The sequence below is a fragment of the Urocampus carinirostris genome, chromosome 3 (assembly GCF_059441175.1).
Source record: "Urocampus carinirostris isolate Australia breed hairy pipefish chromosome 3, RoL_Ucar_1.0, whole genome shotgun sequence".
Classification (NCBI taxonomy): Eukaryota; Metazoa; Chordata; class Actinopteri; order Syngnathiformes; family Syngnathidae; genus Urocampus; species Urocampus carinirostris.
In genome coordinates, this window is record NC_142351.1 from 45,467,961 (window position 1) to 45,488,155 (window position 20,195).

The 20,195-nt window shown below is 40.2% G+C and overlaps 1 protein-coding gene across 14 annotated transcripts in view; it reads left to right on the forward strand.

Moving 5' to 3' along the window:
- Positions 1 to 10,283: 10,283 nt before the first annotated feature.
- chl1a (cell adhesion molecule L1-like a) overlaps positions 10,284 to 20,195 on the forward strand; it is a 100,842-nt gene continuing 90,930 nt past the window's right edge. For all 14 annotated transcript variants that reach the window (XM_088332034.1, XM_088332038.1, XM_088332041.1 and 11 more), the window contains exons 1-2: positions 10,284 to 10,534; positions 19,955 to 20,120. In XM_088332034.1, the coding sequence (XP_088188160.1) occupies positions 20,039 to 20,120 (82 nt within the window). In that variant the 5' untranslated portion in view covers positions 10,284 to 10,534; positions 19,955 to 20,038. The remainder of the gene's footprint in view (positions 10,535 to 19,954; positions 20,121 to 20,195) is intronic.

A 20,195-nucleotide genomic window follows, 5' to 3' on the forward strand; every position in this document is an offset into this window, starting at 1 on the left:
TTAATAAAATAATTTGTTCTATAAAGATACACGGCTCGCCTCTCCTTTACACTTTACAACAACCATATTGAATGGACGTGCGAGATATCAAACAATAAAAAACGTCAAAGTTCTGAGCGCTCTGGGGATTCAGTAGCACTGTATGTTTACACACGAACTAGGAAATAGAAGCCGGATTTCTTCTTCGGAGCGGATTCTGGGTGGCCTCCCACAGTGCCACCACACGCCGGAAGTGGCGGAAAGAAGCACTACAGTGGTGTCCTTTACTCAGAAAAAGGTGCACACAGTACAGTGGAACCTCGGTTTTCGAATGCCTCTCAGTTCGGACAAATCGGTGTTCGACCAAAAATTTTGAGAAATTCTTGCTTCGCTGTTGGTTCAAAAAATCGAAGGAGTTCAAACGCCGGTACGCTAGGGTGCAATGCTGAGTGGCGTACGGGTGTTTTAGCCCCTAATTATGCCTCCGAAGAAGGTCGGTGCAAGCAGGACAGGTGAAAAAAAAACAAGTTGTTCGTCCAACTATTGCCTTAAAGAAAGACATAATAGCTAAATATGAAAGAGGTGTACGAATTTCCGATCTTGCTAGTGAATACAGCATGGCTAAATCTACCATCAGTACGATAGTAAAGAAAAAGGAGGCTGTGAAATTGAGTGATGCGGCTAAGGAAGTTAGCGCTTATAAGCAAGCAACTGCCGCAAGTTTTGAAAGAGGTTGAAAAACTTTTGATGATTTTTCTCTCCCCACCGTCCACCACAAAGGTAAGAAATCCTTTTCATAATCCTTTTTTTATTTTTACACGTTCATGTTAGCGTAATCTTTCGTAAGGAAGATTACGCTAACGCGAACGTACGATTAGACTGGGTTAGCTTCATGTTTACGTTCGTGGTAAACATTCAGGGTGTTGGAACGGATTAAAACGATTACTTTTAATGGGAAAAACGATTTTCGGTGATCGACCAAATCGGTTTTCGAACAGGGTTCTGGAACGGATTATGGTTGAGAACCGAGGTTCCACTGTACAAAATCTAACTTACAGCAATGTCCAAATAATTTTCGAGATACCGAAAAAAAATCCACGTATCTACCGTTCTACATAAGTCGAATAGTTGTAAGTAGGGGAGCGTCTGTATAGCGGTGTGGTGAGAATCGGTAGATATGGACAAATACAGACAGTTAACCCTTGATAAAAAAGCCCCATTTTCTGGTCAGAGAAGGATGATCTTTCATGCACATCGCCGGAGTGAACCCGATCACCATGGTGACCAAAATCATATGGAAGTTCTTGCAAAAGTCAAAGTTTTGTTTTGTATTACACTTAATCTTGATTCTGTTTAATGCTAGTCTGACGGCAAAAGCACATTTAATTCAATGTTTTCAACAGATATGGTAACAAAATGTTTCGCTAACAATTTTGCTCCTGCAGCACGATTTGGAAAAAAAAACACGGCGTTGTGGTTCACAGCTCTTCATTGTGTGATCAGATCGTGTCCTAAAATCTCATGGTGTGTGGGTAGATGATGAGTTGGATTTTTGCTCCGCCTGCGACACTCTTGTCACGTTTGCCAGTTTGAAGAAGGGGAAGTGTGAAAGAGTTTAGATTACGCATTGGTGAGAAAATGAGTGTGAAAAGTAATTTGTGAGTGCGTGCACTCACACTGACAGTTAACCGTACCAGGTTGGACATACCATTTGCCAAGAACAGCAAAGACGGGCTTCGTTGACGAGTACTGTAGAAATCGTACGTTAAACCCAATATTAGAAAGGGCGTGTGTAAAAATGGAAGCAAACAAAAGTCCGCTTTAATAGGCTGTCTTTCATCCTGCATGACTGCAAGAAAAGCTTTTAAGAACATTGGTTCGAATGTCCCGTCGCCCAAGCCATCATATTTAAGAAGCCGCTTCGCCTCAAAGCTGAAAAGGAAATGATTGTTTGAGTAAATGGTCATCATGTTGGAGAAGTTTTCAACTTTTCACTTCAAACGAAAAATAGTCTGCGTCTTGAAGCTCCTATTTTCTATTTTCAACCCGTCGTCACCTCCTTCTTTTATCTGTTTGGTCGCTCGGCAACACACACCTGCAATTGCACCAATGCTTCATTTAAGGATTTACGCTGACGTCAAGAGCGCTGGAAGCCATGTAACGACTTCATTCATGTCATCTTTGCTTCACAACACAAATACCAGCCATGTTCTGAGAAAATGCTCACAGATGAGGAGGTCCATCAATCTTGTCAATTAGTCACCACGTGAGACTTCAGTCAAGTCGTAACTCGCAAATGATTTTGTATTAAGTTTCACTTGATGTTTTTTCGAGATGCGTAAACTGTTATGCGATTAGTTATAGACGAGAGACCTTATATGCCATACTCGGCAACGCTGCCGCGTTGCATGTTAGACTACAGCTTTTCTCTCCTTAAAATTGGAGCGCGTCGTTTGGGGTGTCCTTAAGTGATTAAAATTAAAATCATTTCTCTATCAAGCGTGTGTTAACAATGCCCAACTGAGTTCAAAGAGATCTTGTGCTTTACCTTCCACTGCCATTATCTGCTTTGTCTTACTTATGTTTCATCTGTGGTTTTAATGCATTTAAAAAAACACATTTTAAATTTTCAATTTCAATTTTCTTCTATGTTTTAACTGTAACTGTGTGTTTTTAACCTGTCTCTTTGCCCTTTCTGTAAACCACTTTGAACTGCCTTGTGTATGAATTGTGCTATAAAAATAAACTTGCCTTGCCTTGCCTTACTTTTATCAAAGCTGCTCAATGAGGAACACATTAGGTTAAAGGAATGAGGGCTAAGAGCAGTTGGAAAGTGACATCATGGACATCCCACAGGTTGTTTTTTTTTAATCCTTTTGTCTGTGTAACATGAAAAATCTGCGAGGAACTTACTCTACGGCTGCCTTAGAGTTTAGGGTGTCACACTAACAGGACCCGTTTTGGCTGTACGTTGATAAGGAATCCTTTAAGTGAAAGCTCATTAAACAATGTATGTTCAGGGTTGAGACACTTTATGATGAAAACCCACAGAACAAACTGTAAAAACCAAACAATGCCAGATAGGCAAACAGAGTGATTTGATTGGGTGTGAGAGAGGGGTGGGCAGAGCTATGCAACGAGTGCATATACGTAAATCTCTCCCTTGTTAGTATCCCTGATTCCAGTGTTAAGTGACATTTTAACACAATAATGTTTTAAAAAACATTCTTACTGGGCGAAAATGAAGGTCAAAATGAAGGTCAAAATGAGCCTCAACTGTCTTACGTAACTGCAGGAGGACAAGTTTGAAGTAGTATACAGTATTTGTTGGTATGGGACACAGATTCTGGCATTATTCTTTTTTCATAATTTTTTTAAAATCAATTAACGTTGCACAGTGAAACAAAATATTCAAAAAATTAGATTTTGTGTGGGGAATGGCTTTTGAGATTTTGCTGTATTTTTTCTGAAAAAATTATGAAATGACTCACTCTCTCTCTCTGTCAAAAACATATATATTGCAATTGTGAATCTTTTGGGTTACCTGTGAAGGTATAATCAGTTTTTCATGTCGTCCACATGATTGCGACAAAATGTGATATAAAAAGTAGTGTCATGAAATAATTTCTACCCCATTGTGCAATACACTCTGGCAGCAAGATCACTCATAAAATTAGAATTTGATAGTACGGAAGTTGAAGTAAAGACTTTCGTTTGTTAGACAAATGCTTGATCCTTTAAAAATCGTGTTTGTTCTTTGGTTTGGTTAAAAATACAAGTAAATAAAGGTTTTTACTTTGTGGATTCTGACTATCGCAGGTCCTTTTTGGAGCGAGGCAAGATAGATAGATAGATAGATAGATAGCTACTTTATTCGTCCCAGTAGGGAAATTCACACTTCCAGCAGTATCCTTGAGTTGAAAATAAAACAATAAAATAAAGATAAAGGATACAAAAATACCCAATATAACGTTTGCTATAGAGTATTAAAATAGTGCTATGGAAAATACATACTGTAATAAAAATAGGGTAATATGCAAATGTGGAGGTGGGGTTTAATGTGGGCTTTTACTCCCCCGGGTGGAGTTAAAGAGCCTCATGGCATGAAAAAGAAATGATCTCCTCAGTCTGTCCGTGCAACACGGACACTCCAAACGACTTCTACCACCTTTAAGGGGAGAAAAGCTGTACTCTAACACATAACGCGCTAGCGTTGCCGAGTATAGCATTTAAGTCTCTCGTCTATAATTTCTTCTAATCAAGTCAAGTCAAGTCAAGTCACTTTTATTTGTATAGCCCTTAATCACAATAAGTCTCTAAGGGCTTCACAGATTAGTATACTATGTTACACAGACTATTTTTCAGTCGACAAGAAGAGTAGGTTATTATTCATAAGCAATGGAGTAGAAGTGAGTTTTAAGTTTAGATTTAAACATTTCCACTGAGGTTGCAGATCGGATCTCAGGGGGAAGAGCATTCCACAGCACCGGTGCCCGAATGGAGAACGCTCTCGAACCAGCAGAACACTTCTTTGCTCTCGGGATCACCAGAAGACCGGCACTCTCAGATCGTAGGCTTCGGACCGGGACATAGGGGCAGATCAGATCTGAAAGATAAGAGGGAGCAAGTCCATGTATGATTTTGTACAATACTAAGAGAACTTTGAAGTCACATCTTTGGCTAACTGGGAGCCAGTGCAAGTTAGCCAAAATCGGTGTTATGTGATCGTACTTTTTTGTCCTAGTTAAAAGCCTCGCTGCGGCATTTTGTACTAGCTGAAGAGACTTGATTCTGGACTTCGGGAGACCGGAGAGTAGTGCATTACAGTAATCGAGACGGGAGGTAACAAATGCATGAATTATAGTTTCCGCATCAGACTGAGACAGTATTGAACGGATTTTGGCAATGTTACGAAGATGGAAGAAAGCGGTTCTAGTAATTTTCTTTACATGCATCTCAAAGGTTAGATCAGGGTCAAATATGACACCTAAATTTTTAACTAAGTCACTCTGTGTGATGTGACATTTGTCAATGTTCACAGCAGTTTTTGAGAATAAGTCACGGCATTTAGATGGACCAATGACTAACATTTCGGTCTTTTCAGAGTTAAGACGCAAGAAATTGAGTGACATCCACTCTTTTATCTCAGTGAGGCAGGCCTCCAAATTTCCACAGTTTAGTGTGGAAGATTCCTCCAACGGAAGATAGAGTTGAGTGTCGTCTGCGTAGCAGTAGCAAAATACAAGGGATTACTGTACATATGATAAATGATAATTCAAAACAAGCAGGGACACTAGTTGATAATGTTGTTTAATAAGCACCCAAGTCAACTTCCATTCATTGCTGGTCATATGCTCTTAAGAGCAGGTGTTTCCAACCTGGCAGTTGAGGTGCCTGCGGACCTGTTCTGAAAATAGCTCACCAGTGCTGGGTCATTGTGATCTTTTAAAAAATATATTTTTTTAATTGGTTGACTGAGTCTATTTAACTCTATTTTAATAGTTAACCTGATAATAGTATAAGATTCTATTTCAGACATTTAAATGAACAAATTCCAGTTCATGGGCTGAATGGACAAAAATGTATTTAAAAAAACAGTCATTCCTTGTCAGTCCGTCAGCGAACCTCCGCATACGCAAGGCAAGCACTTTGACTCTGGCTCCCGTCTGTCCCTTCCTCATCCGTACCCTGCTCGTCTGTCCCTAATTTCCCGATCGTCTCCGTTCCATGACTTTTCCCTTCCTTCGACAAATCTCCGATCTCCCACCCCGGCTACTTGACCCGTTTTGCACGTTGACCACGATCCGAACTCTGGGCCCGGCAACTCTACTCATTTGCGCATTCTGACCACGCTCCGATCCCGCAAGCTCCTTGCTCCTCCACCGGATCGCAGGCGTTTGTTTACCCGCACCTGACTGAAACGTTACGCCTTTGGGTGTACCATCTGTTCTGGTTCTGACAGCTACCTGACTACCTCTTCAATATTATAGCTAGCTATGTTCCTGCTTTTTTAGCTATTTAGCAAGCTATCAATCAAGATTTTTTTTAACTTTTTTTTTCAATGCTATTTGGCTAACATTTCATCAGTTTTGCTCATTATGAAAGTTAATTTTGGCCTCCTTTCCGGCTAGTTTTTTTTTTTTCTATTTGGCTATTTAGTTGGATTTTTACTCTTTTAGCGAGCTATCGAGTTCCCTTTGAGTTTTTTTGCCTTATAGCTAACTATCAAGCTACCCTTGGAGCTATTTAGCAAGTCATCTAGCTAAGTGACTATTTCAGAAATGCATATCAGAATGGGTGCCTTTTGCGCTACTAAGCAAAAAAAGTAGCTCTTGAAAAGGGCTGGAGACCCCTGATTCATAAGGCTGAAGCCACGGTTTAGGGGTAGCTTAGGGCCTTTAAATGCCTTTGGGCAGTCCAACTATGATTACAGTAATTCCTGCCAGCTATAGTCATGACAAGCCCGTTTTGGAAGATGCTCCAATTCAACCCATACACCCCCAAGTAAAACAAAACAAAAAATGTGAACGATGCAGCGTCGGAAGCACTCCACTGCCTTGAAATGGTTGAGTCCATTTCAGTTCTACCACCGCGATCACCCACCGCCCCGCTCCTTTTTTGCTTGGCGAATGTCATTTGCACATTACATCATACTTTGCTTTGGAAGGGCCACTTCTCAAAAACAGACTCACAGAGACACCAAAATGTTTATGACAGGTTTGCAACCCACAAGGTCAGGCAACAACACCTCAATCCATAAAGTGCTGGGTGGAATGATAAAGTGTTGAATATAACGCATCGTTGTGTACTACGTTCCATGTTTCTTCTTCTCTCTGTGTATGTGCATTAGACAACAGTACATGGCATAGTCATAGTCTTTCTGGTGACCACAAGGTTTAACGTGATGATCACAAATAGTAAATTACACTCCCCAACAGTGTTAGATAATCCTTTATAACCTTAAGTTGAATATAATATATCATTGTGTAATATGTTCCAAGCTTCTTCTTCTGTATGTGCACGCTACGAGAAATACATGTGTAAAATTTGACCATGGTATAGTTATAGTGTTTCTGCTAACCACAAAGTGTAATGTAATGTTCACAAACGAGAAGTGACATTTCTGAACAGTGTTGAATGATCCTAAATCACTTTAAGTGAAATGAAAAAAGTCGGAACCAACCAGACACTATTGGTGCTCAGCACCCCAAGTCTCTGGACCCAATATCCCCCCCTGCTGCCAGCACTTCCTTCCCTCAACATGGGGTCGAGTACATAGCACTGCTGCTCGCATTCGATTAGAATAAATGGCCCCCTGCTATTGCAACCATTGTGAGTATGAATGTTAGCAATTATATACATACAATGGACGTCAATATTGATCAGAGCAAATATACTATAAGCTATTCATGAACGTACCAGCCTCAATTGCTTCATGTATATGTGTCTAAATACAACCGATTGATTTAGAATAGAACGCATCCAACCATCCATCATCTGCACCGCTTATCCTCAGTAGGGTCGCAGGGGTGCTGGAGCCCATCCCAGGTATCTTCGGGCAGTGGGCAGGGGACACTTAATCGCAGGGCACACAGAGACAGGCAACTTACTCGCTCATTAACACCTAGGAACAATTTGGACCGGCCAATTAACCTGACATGCATGTTTTTGGAATGTGGGAGGAAACCGGAGTGCCCGGAGGAAACCCACGCAAGCATAAGGAGAACATGCAAACCCCGCACAGGAAGGCTGGGAGCTGGATTTGATCCCATGACCTCAGAACTGTGCTGTCGACGTGCTAACCACTCAGCTGCCAGTGCATTTAATTATGATGTCATGCAAGCTAATTTTTGACGGATATCACTTAGACAGACTGTTGGTTTTAAAGGGTGTTTTGAGACGCTACTGTTCAAAAGTTTAGGGTTGCTTCAAAATGCCTTTATTCTTTGGAAGTAAGACTGCCGGATGATTGGAAAATTTTTGTGCAATTATCACAGTTATCATCAGTTTTCAAGGCTGAAAACAGGTTAGCATGTTAGAGAATCTATAAAAGACTTTTCCTTTGAGCATGTCAAATATCTGGAGCTGTCAAGACCAGAACAGAAACAGGACCCAATCGCGTTTCGTTTCTCACAAGTTTTATTGAAGGAAAGAGGACAGGCTGTGCCCACGATCCGTTGTCGCTTTCGCAATTGGATTGTGATCCGAATACGTAATTGGATTTTCCGTAGCGAGCAATGGTGGCGTCAGGGACGGAAAAACAGGCTGATAGACGGGTCTGCAGAACAAAAACGTGTTCGGGGTCAAAAACGGAACATAAGCCGGGACGGGAGAGCAGACTTGGTCGGGATCAAAAAAGGGGCGTAAGTCGGGACGGCAGAGCAGACGTGGTCACGATCAAAAATGGGGCGTAAGTCGGGACGGGAGAGCAGATGTGGTGGGGGTCAAGACGGGTCGTAGCCGGAGACAAACAGGAGCAAAAGTCAGGGTCGAAAAGGGCTTGCCTAGTATTCACTGAGGTTCGTAGATGGACTGACACCAGGGGATTGACAGGACCGGGTTCAAATAGTGGCAGGGAGCAAATCAGAACCCGCGGTGGTTGGCTTCAAATGAGTGGGCACAGCTGAGTCACATCAGTAATCATGACAGGACCGTCACCTTTTTGAGTGTGGTTTAACTTTCTGAATGGACACATAATGAGAACTTTCATATAGCAAATTTGTGTGGTCAATAACTTATTTAAGGCCGACCTGAAAGAGTCAGTTCTCTAACAGGAGTCGAATTCCAATCTGTAGTATAGTCCAATGTGGCCAATATATGATAGTTTCCCTTTTTTAAGTAGTGTTTTTATAAACAGGATACATTATATTTGCAACCTTACTAATTGTTTGACAAGTTAGTAAAATGATTACATCAGGGTGCCATGTGTCACTGACCCAACAAATCTTGCTAATGGCGCATGCTGTGCAAATGTGTAATCCTGCTACGATTTGACCATCTGGTGCAGTAATTACTTAGATACAGTAGTTGTTACACTATCAAAGACAGAAGTGGGCATACTTTTTTGAGTTGTTGGCCAAATTGGGTTAGAGTTATTGGCTTTACATTTGTTTATACATTGATTATGTTTATTCAATGGGTTTAAAATACTTATAGTAAAATAAAAGTTATATGCTATGACCTTTTTAAGAAGTAAATTGGATCATGTGCACTAAAAAAACATTTTTTCTGCATGACATTCAATACATAAAAAAAACACCGAAGGACACTGGGGATAAAAGTTGTATCAAAAACAGCATTTTTTAAAATTACTCAGATTTTTTAACCACTGTATATCTTTATTTTCCAGGCTATGACCGAAAAACACCCAAATTGGCCCAAAATTAGGAAGTGCGCCTTATAGTCTGGCGTGCCTAATATACCAAAAAATATTATGTACAAAAATGGAAATGCATGGTTGCAATTACATGCTACTGGATACAGTAACTGTTTTGCCTTTGAAAAACTTATAGAGTAGCTTTCGAGTGCCCTTTTGCATGCTAATTGTATGTTGCTAAATCAAACAAAAAACAGAAGCGGGCATACCTTAAAGTGATGCTCTTTGCAAATCGTTTTTTTTGTTTCTTTGGACAATAATCACCTGTAAGTATGATGGTACTGTGATTACTGAAATGCAAATTATTGATATTGAATACAATGACTATTCTTCCTTTGAGAAACATATAAAGAGGTCTTCGCCTCATAATCAAGTGTGCTTTACATATAATTAATAAATCACAAAAGACCGTTTTTTAGGGGATGTGTCCTAATATCCGGTGCGTGCAATAGTGCAGAAAATACCTAACATTACCATTTTCGGTGAGGGGGCCAGAATAAAAGCTTGGAGGGCCGTATGCTGCCAGCGGGTTGTAGTTTGCCCATCTCTGATCTAGGATTCTATTCTTACTCTAGATAAAACATTGCCATTAGAAAAACAAACGGTAGAAAACCAGAACTTAAAACATGGTTTCACAAGCAAGGGCTTTTCTCCAGTAACTGTAATGAATAGCATGGAGCAAGTTGAGGCAAAGACAAGTCCCTGTTCAAAACAAGATGACTCCTAGCTCATTTCAATGAATGTCTCACACTCATTGCATTGAAACGGAGAGCACGGTGTGTAAATGGGCGTGCATAGTTTGTGGAAGGCGTGATGGAAGGATCCAAGCAAAAAGAAAAAAAATGGTGACGCGCTGGTCCTTCCTCTTTCATGCCCCCGACGAGCCCCCGCGGTGCAGGTTTTGTCCCAGTCAATGTTATGGGCTTAGAGAGCCTCTTTAGCTGAGTGAGAGACTTTGGCGACATATGTCACTTGAGCGACTCTCCCAGCCGTCAAACCCTGAGGGCGCTGGAGTGGAAAGGACGGGCAAAGAAGGCGGTGTTGAAGGGAAAGGGCCTGAGGTGGGGCAGGAAAGACATGTCAATGTGTTAGTTCCGAGGAGAAGTTGGAACACTCCCCGGATGGTGTCGTCTCTGGAATTCTAGCTGCACTCGAGGATGTAGAATGACACGAAAATTGGTATGTACTTCTGAAAAGCAGTCCCACATTCTTAATCATGCAAATTGTGAGGGAATAGTACATGGTTTTTGCGTAACATCTCTTTAAATTTAGTTTTTCCGAGATAGTGCATTTCTTGACGTTGTCATCCTGAGCTGTGACGTCAGAGGAACCTCAGCACCCTAGCGGGACAGTTGCTATATTGTTTTTCATGTTAATTAGTTGAAGAGTTTAACAGTTCACGGATACCTAGACCACCCTGGCCGTAAGGGCCTGTGGTGTGTCTTGGGCAAGTATGGCCTGGTGCAACCCATCTCTCTTCTGGCTGATTCTTTTGTGTAAGGGGTTGCTCCCTCACATAAAATAGATAGTACTGATTCCCATGGTTACCTTTAGCAATGGAAGCTTCCAGATCTGACTCAGATACAGCACATTCATCATCTGGCCGCCGTTGCTGTTCATTGTGCATCATTCCCCACTTGTTAATGCATTTCTCTTCATTGCACTATTGTTACCGCACACTATCCTTTTTCATTGCATGATTACTATTATAACTGGGCCAGTTTTCCAAGCACTACATTGAAAACATGTTTTGCTTATGTATACTGAGAGAAGACTTTTTTTTACATGTCTAATCTCATTGATTACTGTGTTTTAAAAAATTCATACAAATGACATTAAAGACAATTAGATTCAATTCAATTCAATTCAGAGATGAGCCGGGCCTCAGCAATAACAGGGAGCAGCTTTTGACAAGACTGATACAAGATCTTTAACTACTTGGGAAAAACTATTTTGTTTCGAAATTTTGAGTATCACATCGTACATTACTTTTGGCTTCTAGCATATACCTTTTACAATTCTGTTTTGGATAAACATTTATTAGTTTTTCCCGTAAAACAAGATCTCTTTTCAATGTTTTTGGTCCTATGTTTCAATTATTCTAATTTCGGGCAAAGTAAGACAATGAGTGAATGAATTCTTGTTTGACTCTATTTAAAGCCAAATTTTGGTAGTTTTTGTCGCGAATGCCTTGGCGTTGTGTCGTAGGTGGATGTAGTATTAGTATAAAAAAGGGCGAGCAGTCAAAAAGGGGCTCACTGGCTGACCTAAGAATGCGTAGTGAGCAGCCAGCTTGGAGCCGCCCCTGAAAGAGTCAAGGGACATGGCAAAATTGACGCTAACACCAGGCGGTGAGCATCCATGCTAACTGGATACAAACAAACAAACAACAAAAAGTGGCAACAGCTACAGCGATTAACGCGATTAACGCAAAGCCAGCCAAGAATATACGAAGGGACACGGCAAAACCAGCACTAACACCAGGCTAACGGGCAAAGCAACATATGGCGGGAGCAAATCGGCAGCAAACTAAACAGGAAAGCCTTTGGCATCTCTGATACTAACGGGGTGCAAGCAGGACAAAAATTATATCAACTGTGACAAACGCAGCAAAAACCACACCAAAAAAAAACTCCCACAAAAGATGAGGAGACAGGGCAAGCAATGTCACAATTTCTTCAGGCAGAAATGACTGGTATTTAATCACTGTTCACGACAATCGCTGTCCGTTTCAGAGCTGGCCTCACTTGTTATGTTAATGGTAGTCGCCATTTTGAAAGTGTTTCGTTCCTTCAATAACGTCACACCACTGGAGGAAACAAGCCAGATTGGCCAACTTTGAAACTAAATTTCTCGAGTCTGTGGAATATTTTGAAACATATTTGCACAATTGTTCGGAGAACACTCCAGGTCCTCTGCCTAATTTAAAAGTTATGTTAGGTAATACATTTAAAATTCTGGTTTAACACAACATTTTGTTGGTTATGAAGACATGTATTCCTTTAAGGTAGCTGCTAATCTACAGGTGACTGTGAATCTTTTAAGAGGGAGGCTTTTTTTGTTTGGTTTTTGCTTAGTCAAATCTTGTGCTGACATGAATTAGTTGTAGAGTGTAGCAGCTACAACCACTTGTCATGCTCAGGCTTAAGTAGCACAATCCCTAAGATTTAAGGCCAGGCTCTGCCATGTGTTCATGCTCTGGATAACCCAGAAAGAATTGCTAAGACGTTTTTTTTACATGTCATCAAATAATTTGACATCAATCAAAGTGAAAGAGTACAAAATTTAAAAAACACACCAAAACCCTTTTCTCCATTAGAAGAACAAATTGCCTTCTTTGAATGTCTTATTTTTTTAAAAATTTTGTGATATGTTATAGATAGATAGAGATAGATAGATAGATAGATAGATAGATAGATAGATAGATAGATAGATAGATAGATAGATAGATAGATGGAGAAAGAGAGAGAGAGAGAGAGAGAGAGAGAGAGAGAGAGAGAGAGAGAGAGAGAGAGAGATAGGTTTACACACCACCTTTCACAAGTTTGGGGTCTCTTGTAACATTTAATTCTTTGACGAAAGCAAAGTTTGAAGGGTAAAATTAGACTTATCGTTTAATTTTCTTTGCGACTCATCTGATTAATACAAAAAAAGTGTGACAGTTAATGAAAAAAAAAATTGTCTGGGAGATCCAACCACCCACAGCCTACCCCCATCACCCCCCCCACCCATGTAAATAAAATTGTTGTCATTACTACTCATAGTACATTTGGATGTTATGTATTGGGGTTCCGGTTGATTCTTTGTGTAGAATGGAGGCCAAAACGGATCATACTGCTTGCCACCGAGAACCTTTCTGTAAGCATTCGACTGATGCGCCCGGCATTGAACCCTTTTGTTTTTGTACCGGCAATGCATATCCCACCCAAGAGCTGTGCAAGAGATGGATGTGAGCTTCACAATACTACAAGACTAAGAATGAAAGCCGCTTAGCATGTTATTACAGTTAGAAAACGTGTTTACCTCACAAAAACAAATATCCAGCCAGCTCTGTTTACTACTTAATCCAATAGAAGATAATGACAAAAAAGTCTATAATGTATGTAATGCTCTTTGGTTTTAATTGTTTTCTAAATTCAAGCAGCTTACTCTCGAATGGAGTCATCGCCAATTACTGCGTAACCCGCAACGCATCGCTAAGAAGTGTTAACGCGTGCCCGCTCGCATCTTTCCAAGTCATGAGCAGACATTCCCAGTTTTCATTCTTCTGATAGCAGGATTAGCTGCAGGGCCAAACCATTTGGCAGTGCCGAGGATGCCGCCACAGACTCTGCGCTGCGAGAACTAAGCCGTGAAACGCTGGTGGGCTTAAGCCAATTCATAGTCTGATACTTGGATCTTACCATCGCGACAGAACAAAACTCAGTTCTTGTGCCAGTCGGGTTTACTGTATGCATGTCATGCCACCAGACAGGCTGACAGAAGGTGGAAAATAAGGGTCGTCTGTACACAATTGTGCTGGTGCTTTTTTTATCAATTATAATAAAGGACACGTAATGCTAACTCACTTTGAATTTATTTGTTTTAATGGTTTTGGCATTTGACACTGACTCACGGTGCACAGATCCCTGAACCGCCAGGGGCACCACTTCCTGGGCAAGTAACCTGGTGGCACCTATCCCTCTGCAGGTCATTTTACAGTGAGTGTTTGCTCCCCCACATGAAACAGATAGCACTGGTTAACAGTAGAAGAAGCGTCCTGATCTTACTCAGATACAGCACCTTTGTCATCTGATTGCTGTTGTTTTTTGGTATTAAGCGTCATTACGCTCTTCTGAGATGAGGTAAACCTTGTCATTAACAGGCAGAGTGCCACTACTGATACTAGATCCTAAATCAATGGGGGAAAACGATTTTGTTCCGATATATTTAACATCAGAATGTACATTACACATAGCATTACTGTCATATTTTTTTTAAAAGACAAATTTTGTGGGGACGATCTCAGGTTATTTCTTTTTTGGTGACAGATTAAAGGCTCTTTGACCAGTAAATTACTTTCTATATTGAATTTTTTTATATAGTTCAAGTATTAACAAATAGATGGATAAAAAATAGAAATGTATCCTGGGAAATCAAACTAATAATCAATTGAAATACGTTACATAAATGGCAGCACGGCGGATCAGTGGTTAGTGCGTGTGCGGCACAGTTCTGAGGTCATGAGATCGAACCTCCTGTATGGAGTTTGCATGCTCTCCCTTGCTTGCGTGGGTTTCCTCTGGGCACTCCGTTTCCTCCCACATTCCAAAAACATGCATGTTAAGTGAATTGGCCAGTCAAAATTGTCCCTAGGTTTGGATGAGCGAGTGAATTGTCTGTCCCTGTGTGCCCCGCGACTGGCTGGCAACCAGTTCAGGGAGTCTTCTGCCCACTGCCCGAGGATGACTGGAAGGCGCTTTCCCTGTGTTTTGCAGCACTCATCTTCTGATGCAATGCGCAATAAAGTGACATATAGTGGTCAAATATTACACAATGCCCCTTTATGATGAGACACAAAAACATTTTTTTCTGTGCTAACATTTATATATTGCTTTTTTGGTAAATTTCGACATTTTGAGCATCATATCCTGCCAAACACATCACCTGTGGATTTTATATTTTAGTTTATACTAGCTCGGTGGCCTTGGGGGTATGGCGCCCGCCCAGAGACTGGGAGGTTGCGGTTCAAGCCTCGGCCGAGTCATACCTAAGACTTAAACAGTGGTACCCGTTGCCTTCTTTCTTGGCGTTCAGCATTAGGGGTTGGAATTGGGGGGTTTGGTCACCTAATGACTCCCAACACCTCAGTTGGGTTGAGCGAGGGGGCTGGGAATCCTCTCCTCTGAATCAATCTCACAAAAAGAGTTAGAAATGACTCTAGCCACCTCCCACTAGGGGGATATGGCTGTGGTATATACGTTTATATTCAAAACAAAAAAAAACACCAATGATCCACCAATAGGGATTTAAACAATTTTCTTTAGGTCTGGTACTTATGATTATATTCCCTCGCTTGTCGCTACCCCTTACATCTTTCTGCTACAAACAGATAAGAGGAAATTAACATGTTATATAGAAGGGATTTGATTTTTTTTTTCAACTAAAAACATGTTCTTTTTTACCCAGCAGATTGAAAAAAAAAAAAAAAAAATCAATCTCAAAAGTGCAAATACTAGCAAATAGGCAAGACAGTCGTTAACAAACGTATTCAATGGTAATTCAAAATTGTTCAATTTTTTAATATAGGGACTCATCGACTTTAAGATCAACTGTGGAATCCAGATGTAACATAGCAAATTTTCTTAACATCGGTCCTTACACCATACACAGGGCATTAGTTTACATGAGTGGTTAGTCTGTGCCTTGCCCTAATTGTATTACTATTTTCTTTGATGAATTGAATTTTTTCTATTGTCATTGACATCAACTTTGTGAAACATTTTATGAAAAGAAATTCAACTTGGCACTCCAGGGTAAACATCTAATCGAGACTTTAAAGAGAAAAAAAGGATAGAAGACTATCAGCAAAAAAAGCAGAAAAGTATCTGCATAGAGACTGGCTTATTTTACAACAATAGTGCAATGAAAAAGAATAGTGTATCGTAACAATCATGCATCGAAAAGAAGTGTAATAGCATTAATCGGCATCAAAAACCCCGATATAAGTAACAAAGAATATATTTTCACAGTTTCGTACCATACAATTTTGCTGCAATAACATTAAGCAGCACTAAAACAAGAATAATGCCAAAATAAGTTGCAAGATATGTTTTTACAGTTTTCTGCGCTCAATTAGGGTGGTGATGGCTCTGCTATGATATGTTCTCCGGACTGAGCAGAGAGCAGCCAATGAATTTTTAGGCTGTGTTAATGACCCTTTGTATGTTTTTCCTGTCTTCTACCAATGTTATCATACCATTTTGTATGTGTCTGTGTACAGTATTTGCTGTTTCAGGTTTTTGGCCATTCTTCTTATACATCAAATATTTTTCAACTGCTCTTTGATTTTCAATTCATTACCTGATAATCGCTTTACAAAAAAAATCTTAGTTTGGCCCAATTAATGGTTGTTCACATCAAGAAAGAACTTTGCTTTTGTTGGGCTAAGATATTGTGGCACAGAACTGCAACCCCCAGCAGATGACGCACTATTTTCACAGATGTTAAGCTTTTTTCCTTTGAATCTTCTAAATTCCGTAAACAAAATTTCATTAAAAACATGATGGGCCAGGATTGCCCTTGGGTAAGAAATGCGCACCACTAAATAGCATCTTTAAATGTTTTTAGACTGGTGTTTTTCATCTCCTAGAAATTCACATTTTGCTTTGATTGGATTGACATTTTTTCTTTTAGTGAAGCTGTAGCGGTAAGCATTTTGGAGAACCTTGAAGTCAGAAAAACATGAAATTGAATTTCCCGTGACTATCTCAGCGCAGTGTATTTGGCCTCTCTTCCAAAGATGAACATTTTGCCCAAGTGTTTCACAGAGTCAAAATAATAAACAACAAACCAACAAATAAAAAGCTGTAGGTAAAACCCTCAGAATTGTTATGTTGTCACCAGGGTTTGGAAGCTTACTCTAAAAATGTTGAAACATGTCATCAACAACCTCATCCAAATATAATAATATTGCAATCATGTATCTTGATGATTTTCAATTACTTTTGGATTACTCCACTACCAAATACACTAATAAAAGACAAAATAAATAAAATATAGATAAAAAAACGAAATGTTGTTAAAGATAAATGAACAATGCTCAATAGCTGCCTGTTGCTGACCCCTTGCTTGTGAATTTTATGCAGAAATCTTATCAACATTCAATACCAGTTTGGTGGCCAATATTTTGGCAAGAGGTGTACGATTTACATTGACATTGAACCGCACAGACAACCTCCATCGATAAAATGTTGCGAGACATGATGTTGCTACAAGTGTTCTGACGGTTTAATGTGCGCGGCCTTCATCAATTAATTACAAGACATTCTCCAAAGGAAGCGATAAACCGGTGATTTACAGTGACGTTGTCATTTAAAGTAGGTGATAAACAAAATACACTACCTATGTAAGACCAATATTATTTTCAGGACGTTATGAGCCTAGTATTTAAATTTTCTACCACTTCCCATTATTTTAGATGAATATTGATGATTTGACAGTGAGAACGATGTGGCAAGGGTGTCTGGAATTTTAGTCCAGACTGGAGATTTTTACAATGCTGTCCGTCAACAACTGAGAGCTGACATCAGGATTAAATGAGACTTTTCAACCTTTTTCCTTCTTTTATTTATTTTTTAATAAACATGTTTACCTGATTTGGGAAACTTCAGTGTTATATGTGATATCTAATATAGAAAAGGACCCGCATCTTTAATCTTTTGCAACGACATAGGTGCTATTTCTATATTGTGTATCTTTTTTAATCCGGGTTAGTTCGTATTGCCTTAAACAGCCCGTACCGATTCCTTGTTTTAAGTCGGGATATATCTATATACCAGTATACATATATCATATCTTCACTAGTTGCTAAATGGTAGTCAGCAAATACAAATTTGGTTTGGACGACATCAAGTGGACATTTTTTTAAAATGCAGGTCATTCGTTGAGGTTGTTTGTCTCTTGTGATTCTCTGGGCTTTGTCTCGTGGGCAGGATTAAACTTATTGGCTTGCCTGATCTTGGCCGCTGGCCGTTATTTTCCCACCAGTGCTCTATACTTTGCTCTTTTATTATCGAATAAACTGTTAGTAGGGAGATTTTCATGAAGTTTAGAGGAGACTATATTATATTCCATCCATCCATTATCTGCACCGCTTAATAATAGTAGGGTCGTTGGAGTGCTGAAGACCATCCCAGCTATCTTCGGGCAGTGGGCAGTGGACACCCTCAACTGTTTGCCAGCCATTTGCAGAGCCTATATTACACTATACGATATCATTGAATATCACATTTTGATACCAGGTGACACGGCAGCTGATTGGTTAGCACATCCACGGCACAGTTCCGAGATCATGGGTTCAAATCCTGCCTCCAGCCTTTCTGTGCGGAGTGGGTGTCCTCCGGGAACTCCGAAAACATGCATGTCAGGTTAATTGGCCGGTCCAAATTGTCCCTAGGTGTAAATGAGCGAGTGAGTTGTCTGTCTCCGTTTGCCCTGCGATTGGCTGGCAACCAGTTCAGGGTCTCCCCTGCTCACTGCCTGAAGATAGCTTGAATGGGCTCCAGGACCTCCGCGACCCTACGAAGGATAAGCAGTGCAGAAAACGGATGGATTATATTTAATTCTTTAATCAGACCATAGTAGATACCTTGAGCCGTATTTTTGTGTTTAAAAATTGCTATATAAATCAATTTGGATTGTTTTTACTCATGACTGCCACCTCTTACCTGAAAGATAACAACAGACTCTGCTGAACCTGTGGAGAGCTTTGAACTGAAGCAAATATGAAGAGTCAGGGCTCTTTGTAGTCATCGGCGCATTGATGGAGAATGAATCGTCTAGAAAAATCAATAACATTCATATTTTAAACCTTGCAATTCACCTTTTAGGCACAACTTTTAGTTTACTCCAATTTCCCCCCCCCAGTAAATGCCGGTGATTCATGTTTAAGACAAACGGAAAACTCGTCAATTTGCTGGTTTATGTTTCTATAATGACCTGAGAGCGGAGCCTGTGATAATGTTTTCGGTTGGGATCTAAGTATGTCTGTGTTTTTGTTTGGTTGTTTGTCTGTCCACCCAAAAAAAGGGAGAAAGAGTATAGATATGACCACAATCTTTCACGGGCAGTCAGGTAGGTTACCCTAGACGTGAAACATTTTCCAAAAAGTTGATTTGGCACTTTTAGTTCTGTTTACTCAGCATTTTTACCCAGAAAGACATTACTCTCTCCAAGGCCAGAATGACATTGGATATCAACACCATCTTTTAAAGGCTGTCAGATAGGTTATCCCAGATGGGAAAACTGCCCAAAAATCCGACATGGAATTTTGGCATTTGCTAACTCTTCCCAGAAAGACATTTTACTCTCTCAGATCGGAATACGTTTTGTGTCTCAACGCGGGGGGTATTTTAATGGCACACAGCTTTTTTAGTTCATTCTGCATTCTTTTGCGGAACTTAGACTCCTTGAGCTAATCAGATTTTTAGTTCCTTAAAACACAAAAGTGCAAAGAACTTTTTCATTTCCCAAGGGGGAAGCCTACCTAAAAAGATAAAGAAATAAATTATCCGTCCAAAGCAAACATAAAAGATCTTTAATCGCATCTCTGAGTAAAAAGCCCTTACTTAGTTAGAAGTATGCATGAGGGTTGATACATTTTTGATTGCGTTTAAGTCTTATTGATGTTTTTTCTTTTGTTTTCACTGGGAGCGAGACGTTTTGCATGGATAGCCATTCAAGCCAATTTTAAGCATACCGTATTCATTTGCAGAGAAGTAAGTCTTTATCTGTGAGGGCCACTTAGTTTTGCATTTGATTTCACAATGCCATTATCTTACTTTTTCAACTAAATGAACTCGACTTACCGTGACTGTGTTTTTAAATGCTGCTTTGCAGGTCTGCTGTGCCTTCGAAAGTCCAAGGATTTCCAATTGATTTCCCTGACACATATTCCTGAACTCCACTGAGCAGCGGAGTGTGATGAGGCTGGCAGGGAGCCTCCAGCTTGTCCTGCTGCTGGCTCTGAGCACCGTGGCCACAAGCCTCGATATACCTCCTGAAGGTAGGAGCTCATTAGACATCAGTTCGCTATCGCTATCGGAAAAGCATTAGATGGGCCTTGCCAGGCAGGCCAACC